Consider the following 13,751-nt stretch of genomic DNA (forward strand, 5'->3'; position numbering starts at 1 on the left):
TTTTGGGGGGGGGATTAACGAATTTTCTATGCCCCACAAATGTCCCAGAGATGCATTTTAAATAAAAGCAGACATTCTACTCATGTAAAAAACACCAGGCAGGCCCCACAAATAACCCAAAGATGCATTTTAATAAAAGGGCACATTCTACTCATGTAAAAACACTCATTGTCCATGGGCCAGATGTAGAAGGCGGTTGAGCCAGATCTGGCCCCCAGGTCTTAGTTTGCCTACCCGTGTTTTAGAGAGCCTGGCTTTGCCCCATTGAAAAGCTGTATGACTGACAGGTGTCCAACAGGTGCAGATTGGGAAAAGCTGCAGCTGTTTACACACTTGCTTGTCATACGCATTTAAGAAAGCACAGAAGCCCTGGCAGAATGAAGTAGATGACTTTCAGGCCTAGGGCCAAATGGATCCATTAACTGTGAACCAAAAAGTCATGTTACTTCCCCACCCCACAGAGTCCATGCAGTAACAGCAGCCTCTTGCAAATATTAAACTAGCCTTTTAAAAAAATAAAAATAACACAAAGGCAGAGGAGAGTTCAGGGTCCTCAGGAAAACAACACTTTGGAATCAAGGGACTATGTTATAAGTTTCCAATGTTACAACACCAATACCAAGGGCGAATCAACACTGGTTAAAATTAAAATAAAATAAAAAATGTGACACCAGCGGGCACGGTAGAGCAGCAATCCGCCGGCAATGGGAAATTGCAGAGAGCTATACTACTTTTCTTTTTTACAGCATTTTTATATATCAGTGTAGATCCAGCCTAACTCTAAAATGGTTCCTTCTCCTGTTACTGTTACAGTAAGATAAGAAAAGCAACCTCAGCTAGATTCTTACTTTTATAGGAAACCTTAAGGACCTATCAACATGCATACGAAGAGACATTTTCACAAACCTGCCTGAACTAGCCAGACATGCCTACCACGCCCAGAGAAAGGCACACTGAGATCCAAGCCAGACCTGATTTGCTACATGAACGACTTACAGTACTGTGTATGAAGGACTGGTAGCAGGGCAGCTGTTCCAAGCATCACTCTCCCCTCTCTGCACCCCCTCCATAGCAGATGTTTTGCCCTCTAAAAAGTGTCACCATTATCGGAAGGGCTCCTTCCTCACCTTACCAAGTGACACTTCCTCTTTTCTGAAATGTAGTCCCCAGCCTCTCCCATCACCAACCACTCAGCTGCCCCATTGTGATCTTAAGCCTGAGTTTCAGTGAAGACAAAACAAGTTACTAACCTTACTGAAAGGTCTTACGCGTACTGCCACTTTCACACTGTCTGAACCGGGCATGCTTCTGCCGCTTTAACTCTTCCAAGGAATTCAGAAACAAACAGAGTGCATCGCTCAAGTTTTATCTTCAGGACCTTGTTTTGGAAAAAGAAAAGGGTAGAGTGGATCCTAATACAGCTGCTACTTTGTTCCTCAATTATTTATGTGTCCACTCATTACCTGAATGTTACCCGATACATTATTTCTAAGAGGAACTCCAGAAGGTCACATTTGCCAGCAGTGTGTACCATTTCTAAAAGAGGCAACTGAATATTGGGCATCCTATGTAAAACTTCATTTAAAGTACTTGCCTCTTTCGGCTTCTCTCCGAATTTGAACCATAAATCTGATTCAACCTGATTCCACTTTCTCTGTGCTGCAGTGATATAGGTCAAACACTACAGGAGAATGTATATTTCCAGACCATTTTATTTTACCAAAATTGTGGTAGCATTTCTCTATTAACCACAAAGTCTATAAAACATGCATCATTTCAAAATATCAAATTTGGGGGCAAATGTAAGGAGGCGAAATCCCTGAAAGTGTTGAGTCCCATGGTGAGTAATTGCAAACATATAAATATTTCTAATGTTAGAGACTCCTGCTGATGCAGCAAATTGAAAGAACAATGAAACATCTGAGGTGAGATTTTGTTTTATAAACTGAAGAGCAGCTTTCCCAAGTTAAGACAAATACAAAAAAATATTGCACAGCTTCAATACAATTGTTTACATTCCGACTTCAAGAAGGTACATGTTCAACCAGAAGAGTAAGGAACTTGTATGCAATGGATAACCCCTATTACCAATTCCCAAAAGGTTAAAACATTTTCTATAAATTCTAAAACTGCCAAATTTTAATTTTCAAAAACATTGCAAGATCAAACTGTTAAAAAAGAGTAGCCTCCCATTAGAGAAGCTCCAACAGTGACAAGCCATCATTAAAATCCTCTTTAATTTCTTTGCACCACACCTCTTTTATTCTTTCTCTCTCTCTCAAAAATCTAATGGACAATAATCGCTGTTAAGTATACATTTTTATTTAACATTCCTAAAATAAGATTATTTACATATTATATAAATGTATGAAGTCTTATAAAATAGAAAACCTGCATTGACTGAAGAAATCACACTCCATACGGAGTTACTTATTGAAGACCTTTAGTTTTCTGAAATTTTACAATAATTTATATAAATTATCTTCCAAATTAATGATTTTTTCTTAATATTCCACACAATTCTGATGACTTTACAAGCATTGGTGTACAATACACATATTTAAAAACAGTTATAGCCTCTTCTTCTGAACAATTGGCTTTGGAAAGCTAGTTATTCTCTCGTTCCTATGAACAGTCTTACGAACAGTCTTTTCTGCTTTATCCACAGACTCCTTCTGTTTGCTTTTTGCTCCATCTACTGGTGTGCCATAAGGAGAAATGAATTTAATTTCCACGTGTGGCGATGACCAACCGCTATCTTTCCCTAGGACTCTGCAAGGAAGAGGAATGAGAGGATACACTGACAAGTTATGTTTCTGTTTAGATGAATGAAGACTGAATAATTAGCTTTAGGCTCAGTCATAGTAGTCATCGTAATAATAATAATAATAATAATAATAATAATAATAATAATAATTTACTACTTATACTCCGCACATCTAGCCAGGCCTCGCCAGCCACTCTGGGCGGCTTCCAATAGGATATTAAAAACACAATAAAACATCAAACATTAAAAACTTCCCAAAATAGGGCTGCTTTCAAATGTCTTTTAAGTCAGATAGTTGTTTATTTCCTTGACATCTGGTGGGAGGGTGTACCACAGGGTGGGCGCGACTACCGAGAATAATAATAATAGTCGTACCTAGAGATGGAAAATTTCCAGAAATTTTGAAGCTCGGAACCCCCCCCCCCGGGGGGGGGAATGGAAATTGAAAAAAATGCTATATTAGCACTTCTTTTTTCTTTTCCAGATTGAAAGTCATTCTGTTACTTTAGAAACATAAAATATAACTATGGACAATTTTAATGGTCATAAAATTAAAACAACTAGAATATTAAAAAATATAGTGTATCAGAACTGAAATTTAACATGTCATTCATCACTGTTTGCTATGCAACATGCTTACTCCACCTCCCATGTTTTGCCCATGAGACCTTATGTATTTCCTCACACTGATGTGAGTGGTCTGTTAACCACTTTAACTACTACTATATGCTTAAATTAGTTTATTACACTTTTTAAAGACTGTTTTACAGCATTTAATGTTTTAAATATTTTCATTTATTTTTTTCTTTCATAACACTTCTCTGATTGCCACGACAGAACATACACTTTCAGGCCCTTTTTGTTGCTCTATATTTTCTTCCAGTGCTTTGAGGCCTAGTGAAGAGGAACAGAACCAATGCATACCACATGCATGCAAAAACAAAACTGAAACCTTTTTCTTTTCTGGCGACAACAGCACCTCCTAAAGGAAGAAATGTATCTCGTTCTTGCATTGGAGAGTTCAGTTTGTAACCTAGGACTTGCTTGTCCTCACAGAAATTAGAATAATCTGATACCATACATATATTTTTTTAAGGATTTATAAAATCTTTGAACCCCTTATCTTAAAATATTTTATTCCTCATGATAAAATAAAACATTCCATAATCTATTTTTTCATTTTTTCCAATTTTTCAGAAAAAAACAAAAAAGGCTTCAGGGAGAAAAACGGGGGAAAACCGGTTTTTTTCTGGGCCTTCACATCTCTAGTCCTTTTGCATCCAGGATCCATTCTGGAGCCCCGGACACTTGACGAAAAGGACGCTCAACAAAGCGCCGCTCTGCGTATGCGTGAAGCACAATTTAGCACTTCTGCACATGCGTGAGCAGCAAACCCAGAAGTAACCCGTTCCGGTACTTCCGTGTTTGCCGCAGACATTCAACTAAATGGACCCTAAACAGAGCGGACTCAAAACGAGGTACGACTGTACATGCAAATGGTCCCATGTTCAATCCCGGGCATCTCCACATAAGGCTGGAAAAAATGTCCTGTTTGAAAACTAGATTTCTGTTACCAGTCAATATTGAACTAGATGAACTGATGGACTGACTTGGTATAAAGTATTTCTTATGCTTTAGGGCAGGGGTCCCCAAACTACGGCCCCCGGGCCGGATGCGGCCCAATCGGCCTTCCAATCCGGCCCGCGACGACTCCCGCCGCCCGCTGCCGCCGCCCGCTCTCACGGCGCGCGGCGCAGCGACGATCTAAAAAATCGGCAAAAAATCGCCGAAAATCCTTTGTGCGCATGCGTATGGGCCTCTCCCGACCCGGAAGAGGTCATTTCTGGTGCACTTCCGGGTCGGGGGAGGCCCATACGCATGCGCACAAGCGATTTTTGGCGATTTTTTCCCGCCCGTGTGCGTGTGCGCATGCGCACGGGCGCGCACTCCCCCGCCCTCCGGCCCGCTGCGCGCGCACTCCCCTGCCCTCCGGCCCACCGCGCGGTCGGCGCGGCGGGCACCGGCCCGCCGCGCAGAAAGTCTGGGGACCCCTGCTTTAGGGCATAGGTGGGGAACAGAGGCCCCTTTAGATGTTGACCCCTACTCCAATCACCTCCAGCCAACATGGCCTATATAATGGAAGCTAGGAGTATGGCAACATTTGAAAGGCCACAGAAGACCAAATTAATGTCTTTTTTTATTACGATAAAGGTAAAGGTACCCCTGACAGTTAGGTCCAGTCGAAGACGAGACTGGGGTTGCGATGCTCATCTCACTCTACAGGTCGAGGGAGCTGGCGTTTGTCTGCAGTTTTTCCAGGTCATGTGGCCAGCATGACTAAGCCGCTTCTGGCAAAACCAGAGCAGCGCACGTAAACGCCGTTTACCTTCCCGCCGGAGCGGTACCTATTTATCTACTTGCACTTTGATGTGCTTTCGAACTGCTAGGTGGGCAGGAGCTGGGACCGAACAACCAGAGCTCACTCCGTTGTGGGGATTCAAACCGCTGATCTTCCGATCGGCAAGCGCTAGGCTCTGTGGTTTAAACCATAGCACCACCCGCGTCCCTTCTTTTTTATTTTTATTTTATTACGATACCAAATGCCAAATGCATTACTGCGATAATTTCTGCACATGACTGCTTTTGAAATAACATATTTGGGGGGGAATATAGAATCATCCCATACTTGCTTGCTGTTTTTGCTTTTGACCTTGTAGCTCTGCTTCTCTTTACTTTCTGCTTCTCTGAAGTTTCTATTGAGACTGCATCCTTCTCCTCTTTAACTGGTAATTCCTAAAGGACAAATGTAGAGTGGTAAACCTAGAGTGAAGCCGTTTCTCTGCCATCTCCTTTTTATTTACTTTTTAAATTTATTGTCCACATACGAACGTGTAGGCACTAGTAGTGACACTGCTAAACCAGTGCCATACAGCAGTAATTTAAAACATTCATACTCAAAACAGAAAATACAAAACCCCTTAAAGAAAGCCAACAACAGAGGCAAGGCTGGGACTAGGGTGCACGGTGCTAGGCCAATCTATTCCCATCTTTCCTGCCTCCCCCATCACTCATAAGCCAGCTTCCTTTCCTTTATGTATGGACCCTCCACACAGACAAGCTGGATAGTGACCATTGGTTCCATGGGTACATGATGATATATGGCTTCCAATTTATCAATACAAACTCCTTGCTTTTCCATGTAATTTCTAATATTGACTAATGCAGATAAAAAATAAGCAACGTAACTGCCCTGTGTTGCTTGCTGTCAGCAGTTCTTCAAACGCTATATAATGAGCCTGAAAGCTTGCTTTAAGTGTGTTAAATATTGCAAAAGCTGGCATCTTTTAATCTTTTAAACCATTTGTCATTTGCTGTATAGCAAAGGGGTGATGCGTATATTGTTTTCACTTGTCATTTGAGTTACCCTCCAGAAGTTGTTGCACTGTTCCATCAGCCCAGCCAGCATGATCGTAGAGAATCATGGGTTTTTCAATTACAGTTTAAAACTTAAATAAAATTAAGTACCCTATATACTCGAGTATAAGCCAACCCGAATATAAGCTGAGGCACCTAATTTTACCTATTAAAAAAACTGGGAAAACCTATTGACTCAAATATAAGCCGAGGGTGGGAAATGCAGCAGCTACTGGTAAATTTCAAAAATAAAAATAAATACCGTCCTATGCCTTTCCCAGCTGTCGGCAGTGGGGTGGGGGGAGAAGCAGCGAGGACGGATCCCTTCCTCGCCGCTTCTCCCTCCCCGCCACCTCGCACAGAGCAGGCATAGGACGCGGGTTTGGAGAGTTGCGGCGCAGCCCTTCTCTGAAACCGCGGCCCTGTGCCTTTCTCTGCCACCGCCCGCCTCACTCAAGTATAAGCCGAGGGTGGCTTTTTCAGCACATTTTTGTGCTGAAAAAGTAGGCTTATACTCGAGTATATACATACTTTAAAAAACAGTAAAAACCAATTAAGTGCCCTGGACACCCAGGAAGCAACAGCTCAAGCTGGTTCTAGCAAGCTGCAAAAGGTGTTGAAAAGATCCACTGCAATTTTTGCTGGCTTGTTCTCTTCAGATCTTTGGAGAAGGGATCAAAAGCTTTACTTACCAATTCTTCCACAATCCTTGAAATACTGGACACTTGTTTCTTCCTAGATCTCAAAGCAGGGGGCGAGAAGACAAACTGAGAAGTCAAGTCTGCCTTGAAATCTTTGAGTTGCACTGGCGTCACTGCTTTCTCACCTAGAATCAGAAAACATGCATTTATTTTTCAACTTGAAACTAAGCATTCCAGGCATGCAACTAAGTCTGCAATCCTGAATAAGCGGAAAGCAGGGTGCAGAGGAGCTTTCCATATAACCACAATTTAGCTAATCTTTCTTTGAGCTTCTTAAAAAACCTGGCATGGCTTTGTTACACAAAGACCCTTTGAACCTTGTACGCTGACTGCAAATGGACAAGGCAAAGTAAAAACTAATGTCTTATGGAGGGCTGCTCCACACCCTATTGCACTAGTTGTGGTCTATGGCCTTGGAATATTTTGTTGCAGAACACCAGCTCATTTTAAGGCTCTCTTCACATTTTACAGAACAGATGAATCCTAATGTCTCCTCTGCATGTTAACTGGGTCTTTTTTGTAATGGATGAGGAAATACATATATGCAAAATGCTGAAAATGCACTCAGAAGTCACAACTGGGTGAAACTTTTGGGTACACAATTCCTATATACGTGCCTATGTCAGGTTTGTGAGGGTTGATTAAAACAGCCTGGTGAGCCAAATAGGAAGGCCCAGCAGGCCTAATTAGGTCCATGGGGTAGAGGCTCCATACCCACTAGATGGCATACTGATATCATACACTGATGTGGGAAGGGTTATAGGCAGTCTTGGTTTAATAAAAATCCCCAGTATTTATCCTGCTCTGGTTTGGTTTTGTCCCTAATGGAATTTATGCATAGTAAGCAATTTTAAATAAGCAAAAAGGCCTTACACAACCAAAGGCAACATTTCAAGTACCTTTAGATTTTTCTGTCAGTTTTGTAAGAGGAGGAGAAAAACAGAAGGTCTCATTTCTATCCAGGGTGGGACTCTGTTTCATACGCTTTCTGATGTATCTGGTCCTTTTCACAAGAGTACCACGATGTGCCAAAGTTTCCCCTGTTTCACGAAGCTTTAGTTTGGTCATGTCTGTGGAATGCAATCCTACTGCAATCTCAGCTGCTTGTGGCAAGTGTTCCTCTTCCTCTGTACCTTCCTCAGAGAGAGACGGTAACTGGCTTCTCTTTCTGATTGCAGTCATCGACTGTCTCTTTTTAGAACTCCTTGCTATAGTCTCTGCCTCACTTGGTTGTACAGAATGTTCTTCTAGAACACATTTGTCTGCATCCATTTTCTCTATATTTGTATTTGTTTTTTCTGTTCTCGCAGATGCAATTCTTGCAGATTTCCTCTTTGTGGTGTCGACTGGAGTCTTTTCTTGAATAGATCCTCTCCTAGTAATTCTTCTAGGAGTGACAAGAGATTTACTAGGTGTTGGAGGGGGAGACGATAACAGAGACAACTCTAGTCCCAAATCTGCTGACACATTCAAAGGATTCTTTCGTGGTCTGCCTCTTCGTCGCACAGGCAACTGTTTAATAAGCCCAGTCTCTTGATCAGAAACAGTTTCTGATATACTTGTGCTTCGTGCCCTCTCCTGCTCAGTTGATATAGGTAGCTGTGGTTTACTTGGCTGTATGTCATGTTCAGAAATGGCTTCTGGTAGACTTGACTTTCTATGTCTGCCCCTTCTAACTGGTGAAGGTAATGGCAGCTTCCCAGCTGCAGTTTCTGACTGGGCCATCACTTTCATTTCACCATGCTTTCTTGGCCTTCCTCTTCTTGGTTTTGTACTCAGCTGCTCTTCACGAGGTTCTACCTCCTGATCTGAAATCACGTTCTCTGCCAGGTGGAAAGCAATGCTTTTTAGTTTTCTTGCGCTTTTAGGATTTACCATCATCTGAATTGTATGGTCAATGATAAACTGACTACCTTCTTGATCCCCTACTAAACTTCTTGTACTTCTGGGAGTCCTTCTGCGAGCAGAAGGTAGCTGTTCACTTGGATGCTCATGAAGATCTGATGCAAGCTCTTTTGGTTTTCTAACCCCTCTTCTTGTAGCAATGGTTGCCTGAAACTCCTGTGTGAGGGGATGAACATTTGTTGATATTTCTAAGTCACACTCCTTTGTTTCCTTAGTATCTAAGACTGGGAAAGCAGGGACCTGTGTTGTCTGTTTTTCTTGAGGTTCTTGTTCAGAACCAAGGGGAAGGCTTTCAGGAATCTTCAATGTTTCTTTTGCCCGTCTAGCACTTCTCCTTGGAGTTGATGGTAGTGGCAGATCTGGTTTATCTATCTGTCCCAATGGCTGACCATCAGGTAATAAGTCATTTACATTTTGTGCCATCTGTTCCACAGTGCTGGTGCTAGACGTCACTGAATCTTCAACTTGACTTAATTTTACATCTTTACTTATTTCGGTAACATTTTGCAGAGGTGCCTGTGGTGAACTTAATACCTTCTTACTAATGCTTTCATGAAAAGACTGGTCCGCAACCTCACTTGAAACTTCTTTACCTCTTGTGTCTTTGATTACATCCAATAGGTTCTCAGCAATAGCCATCTGAATAGGTTCAGGTACATAAGGCAACACCTCAGCAGTATTCTGTGATATCTGATCACTAGTTACAGTGGACACTGTATTTGTGATGAATTCTGGGTTGTTACTTCCAGCACTGTTTACAGAGGCACCCTCTAACTGGCTGGCTGATTTAAGAGGGAAAGTATGAAGTGCACTAGAATCTCCTATCTCAGCTTCTTCATCCCCTTCTAATATTAACGTAAAATTGTCTTGGGACATCAGCAGATCTCCATCTCCTCCAGCATCTTTCTTGAGTAATTCACATGTGACTTGCTGCTCTATAGCGTCACTGCTGTACTGATGTTTCAGACTGCTTGAAGGACACAGCTCGCTGTATGGAAGTGCCTCAACTACAACTTCTGAGATGTGTACTTCACATGGTCCATCACCAAGCTAAAAAAAAGGATATAAATTTAATTCCAATACACATATTTCAATAAATTTAATGAATGCAAAGAGTTCTTCAAATTTTAGAGGACTATTCAACTGGTTTAAAGTTAGCCATTGTGAGGCTCCAAAACTTTGGCCACCTCATGAGAAGAGAAGACTCCCCGGAAAAGACCCTGATGTTGGGAAAGATTGAGGGCACAAGGAGAAGGGGACGACAGAGGACGAGATGGTTGGACAGTGTTCTCGAAGCTACCAACATGAGTCTGACCAAACTGTGGGAGGCAGTGGAAGACAGGAGTGCCTGGCACGCTCTGATCCATGGGGTCACCGGACACGACTAAACAACTAAACAACAATAATTTGTACATTGCTCCACACAGTACAGCTCTAGGAACACAGCCACATGGAATTGGTTTTTCAGCAGTTGCATGCAAATGGTCACTGGGAAGCAGCATCTGCATCTGTGGGTGCTATGGGACAGAAACTGTCTCCTCCTGCAGCTGCTTCCTTAAGAGCTGTCCCACATGTGAAAGTTTACAAATATCCAAGGTATTTACACTGGCAAACCAATAATTCCAAACAGATTTCAAAGAAAGTTCAGAAGTGCTAAATGAAGCCCTTACATTTACTTCTTGACTTGCAGGTTCAATGTTAAGTGGTGTTTTCTCTTGCAGGACTGCTATATTTTCTTCACTCTCAGCTTCTTTTGACCCATCTTCATCTAATGCTTCTCTTTCTTCACGTTCATTTTTGGAATGAACACTGACAATGTCTTCACTATCAGGAATACTTATGACAGCTGAAAAAGGATTGTCATCTCATTACTTTTCTTATTTTATTGTTTCCACATTAAAACTTTTCAGTGATGGATATTATGATGAGACCAATAATATTTAAGGAATTGCCTGGCCCTCTGCTCACTTCTGCTTTGCAGAATCAGAAAAACTGAGGTTTTTCTGAGCTATTGTGCCTCTCAGCCAGCAAAACAAAGCTACCAACATACAACAGAAGTTTGATAAATATTTGTTCTTCCAATAAATAAGCAATTAGTGCATTTAAAGTCAATTATTGTTAGCACAATTGTGCCTCCTAATCCAAAGGAAAAATGTATCACCAATTACAGCTTTTGCAATGTCTGAGATCATATCCCATTTTTTTAAAAAAAGATGTTAGTCTTTTGCAAAAACATATCATATGCTAAAAAGTCATCCCAATCTGCAATTTTATTTGGCATGTAAGACAGTAGTGCTTTAGTCCAAAGTTAATTTAATAGCTTAGAATGGCTTCTAAGTCCTTTTTAAATAAAATAGAAGCATATCCAGATTTCTACGCAATTACGGTCAAATTTCAAGTTTGTACAGGATTTGGAGGTGTATCACTTCCTGCACTGTAGAATACTGTATACCAAATTATACAACAGCACTGTAGAATGTGAAGCACAGATCTTAGTAAGTAGAAGAAATGTTTTTGGGGTATATACTTATAATTAAACATTTCATTTAATAAAAAATGGGATCTTGAATAGTTCAGAAGTTACTATATTAACATAAAATAAATATACCAGGCACACAGTGAGAATCAAGTCACACAACTTCAAGCTTTTCAATATTATTTCCCTTGTCTGTTTGAAAATTTGCTCGATTATTCAAATTTTTTTTAATTTTAAAATGCTTTCTTTTATTATTAATATATATAAAATGTACATAAAAATTAACACCTACATACACATACATAAACATATACAAAAAAGTAAAGAAAACCACTGACAAAAAAGTAACAAAATGATTATATATATAACAAAATAATTTCAAAATATAATTGAACCAAAAAAACAATACATACACTCATATATAAAAAGACAGAAAAAGAAAAAATTTAAAAGAATTGGACATTTCTACTTTTGTCTTCTTGACACCCCCCCCCTAAAAAAGACTTCCAGCCATCCGTTTGTCCTGGACTATCATTATTTCTTTAACTTTGTACATGCTTTCCCCTCTGTTCTCCCTTTATTCTATTTTGTTTTATGCCTTTTGTACTTCCGCTAGGAGATTGGGTTTTTCAATCTGGTTTTTTTTATATTGTCTAAGCATACTCCAATTTTTCTCTAGCTTTTCTTCTTTTATACCTTTAGCCCTCCCCGCTCTAATCGTTAAGTTTTGATAACCTATCAATTTTTCGACCCAATCCTCCCTTTTTGGTACTGTTTCACTCTTCCAATTTCTTGCAATGAGCATTCTACCAGTTGCCGTCGCATGCATCATTCAAATATTCAATTATTCAAATATACATACATTCAGCATCTGTTCCTAATGGCTCCAAAGCTTGGGGACTTGCTTCATCAAGGAGCTGGTTGTTTTCCAACAATGGCAGCATGCTGGACTCTAGGACATTTGTTTGACTTTATAAGAAGAAAGTAAGGGACAGTTTCACTTACAGTTTTTTAATCAAATGAGTTTCTAAAACATTTTATGAAAGCTACTAACACATTTTTGTCAACAAATACCTTAAACCATTCCAATTATTATTGAGCTGTACTGCAAATGATACTGCAAAGCCAGTTCTGTGGAAAAGACTGGAATCTACCCCTTTGTTATATGCAAATTATAAAGTTCTGCAGATGAGGCTAACTAGTCTAATTTTTACTATCCAGTTTGTTTGATTAACCATTCTCAAGTATTAATGTGCACAACTTTATCCTATGCATATTTCCTCTGAGTACACTTCACTCAGGGCAGTTGCTATACAAAATCCAAATGCACACTACTGTCTAAGAAAAAAATAAGTTTTCCTCTGAGTGGCAAATTTGGCAACTTGTCAATTCCTGCCTTAGAGTGGGACATGAAAAGAACTGACTAGGGCAGGGGTGGGAAACCGTTTTATACTCAGGTCAGATCCTTATCTGTTCCCACCATGCACAGGCCAACCTGGACACGTGGATAGGATAACTCACATATCAATCACCCAATTGCCATTATGATGTCAGATGATTGACAGGTGGATGGGACAAAGGTCCTTGAACTTGCATTTATACTAGTCCTATGCTCTGTGTTTGGGAAGCTCTGTGCAGAGTTCTATGTAAGCCCTCTGTCTAGTGCTTCCCATGTGCTGAACATACAGCTGGCAAAACTACTTTTTGCAGGGACAGGCTATTCAACAGTGTTCTCCAGCAGAAACTCAGTCACAGAGCCAGTGTAGCAGGCTTGAAGTCACCATTCATCAGGTGATGGATAGTGTCTGCAACCATGCTTTCTGCAGTGCCCCAAAGAGGGGCTACGGAAAATGGCCTTGTGTGCAAATTTGGCACACATGCCAGGCTGGAGGTACCCCCATTGCTGGTTTAGAGAGAGAGGGGGGGGGGAAATGAAAGAATGAATGAAAGAAAGAAAGCTGAACAATTGATAATGCTATTTGTCAATCTATCAAGATTATCAGGGGATCAAAATAGAAGCTTGCAACTATCAGCATGCTGTTTGGGAGATAGTTGGTCACAGGAAACAAATGCGAATAGAGAAAACATTACAACCAAGGCTGTGAAATGGTGCTCCAGCTGTGTCCCTTTTCTCACTAATAAATATATCATAATCACAGTACTCAAGAAACTGAATGCAAAAAAATGTAAAAGGTATGAAGCATGCTACATCTGGTTTTTTTTTAAGATGTACTTGACATGTTCACCTTTCATTAGATGGCATAGAAGAGACCGTAGTGTCAGGAATAGCATTTAAGTGATGCACCACAAATACTTCATCCTCAGGAAGTGAGCCATAGCCTTCACCTTCTCTTTCAGGTAGTCCTATGAACAGGAGAACCCATAAACAAACAGAAAGATTGCATCCTTCATGCTAAATTTTAAAAACTAATACAGTATAGCTGCAACCACTAAGTCTAGATTTTAGTAGCAATAATTTACGATTTTG

At 40.6% G+C, this 13,751-nt stretch overlaps 2 protein-coding genes across 5 annotated transcripts in view; both read right to left on the minus strand.

Moving 5' to 3' along the window:
- LOC118081834 (kinesin-like protein KIF28) overlaps positions 1–1,304 on the minus strand; it is a 29,917-nt gene extending 28,613 nt beyond the window's left edge. The window contains exon 1 of the mRNA XM_060273276.1: positions 1,251–1,304. Within this exon, the coding sequence (XP_060129259.1) occupies positions 1,251–1,304 (54 nt within the window). The remainder of the gene's footprint in view (positions 1–1,250) is intronic.
- A 617-nt stretch (positions 1,305–1,921) lies between these two features.
- The window catches only part of AHCTF1 (AT-hook containing transcription factor 1), a 57,155-nt gene continuing 45,325 nt past the window's right edge, over positions 1,922–13,751 (minus strand). For all 4 annotated transcript variants that reach the window (XM_060272892.1, XM_060272889.1, XM_060272890.1 and 1 more), the window contains exons 30-36: positions 13,510–13,627; positions 12,126–12,232; positions 10,458–10,633; positions 7,782–9,837; positions 6,874–7,007; positions 5,454–5,560; positions 1,922–2,772 (exon numbers count right to left, since the gene is read on the minus strand). In XM_060272892.1, coding sequence (XP_060128875.1) covers positions 2,571–2,772; positions 5,454–5,560; positions 6,874–7,007; positions 7,782–9,837; positions 10,458–10,633; positions 12,126–12,232; positions 13,510–13,627 — 2,900 coding nt within the window. In that variant the 3' untranslated portion in view covers positions 1,922–2,570. The remainder of the gene's footprint in view (positions 2,773–5,453; positions 5,561–6,873; positions 7,008–7,781; positions 9,838–10,457; positions 10,634–12,125; positions 12,233–13,509; positions 13,628–13,751) is intronic.

This window comes from Zootoca vivipara, chromosome 3, assembly GCF_963506605.1.
Source record: "Zootoca vivipara chromosome 3, rZooViv1.1, whole genome shotgun sequence".
NCBI lineage: Eukaryota > Metazoa > Chordata > Lepidosauria > Squamata > Lacertidae > Zootoca > Zootoca vivipara.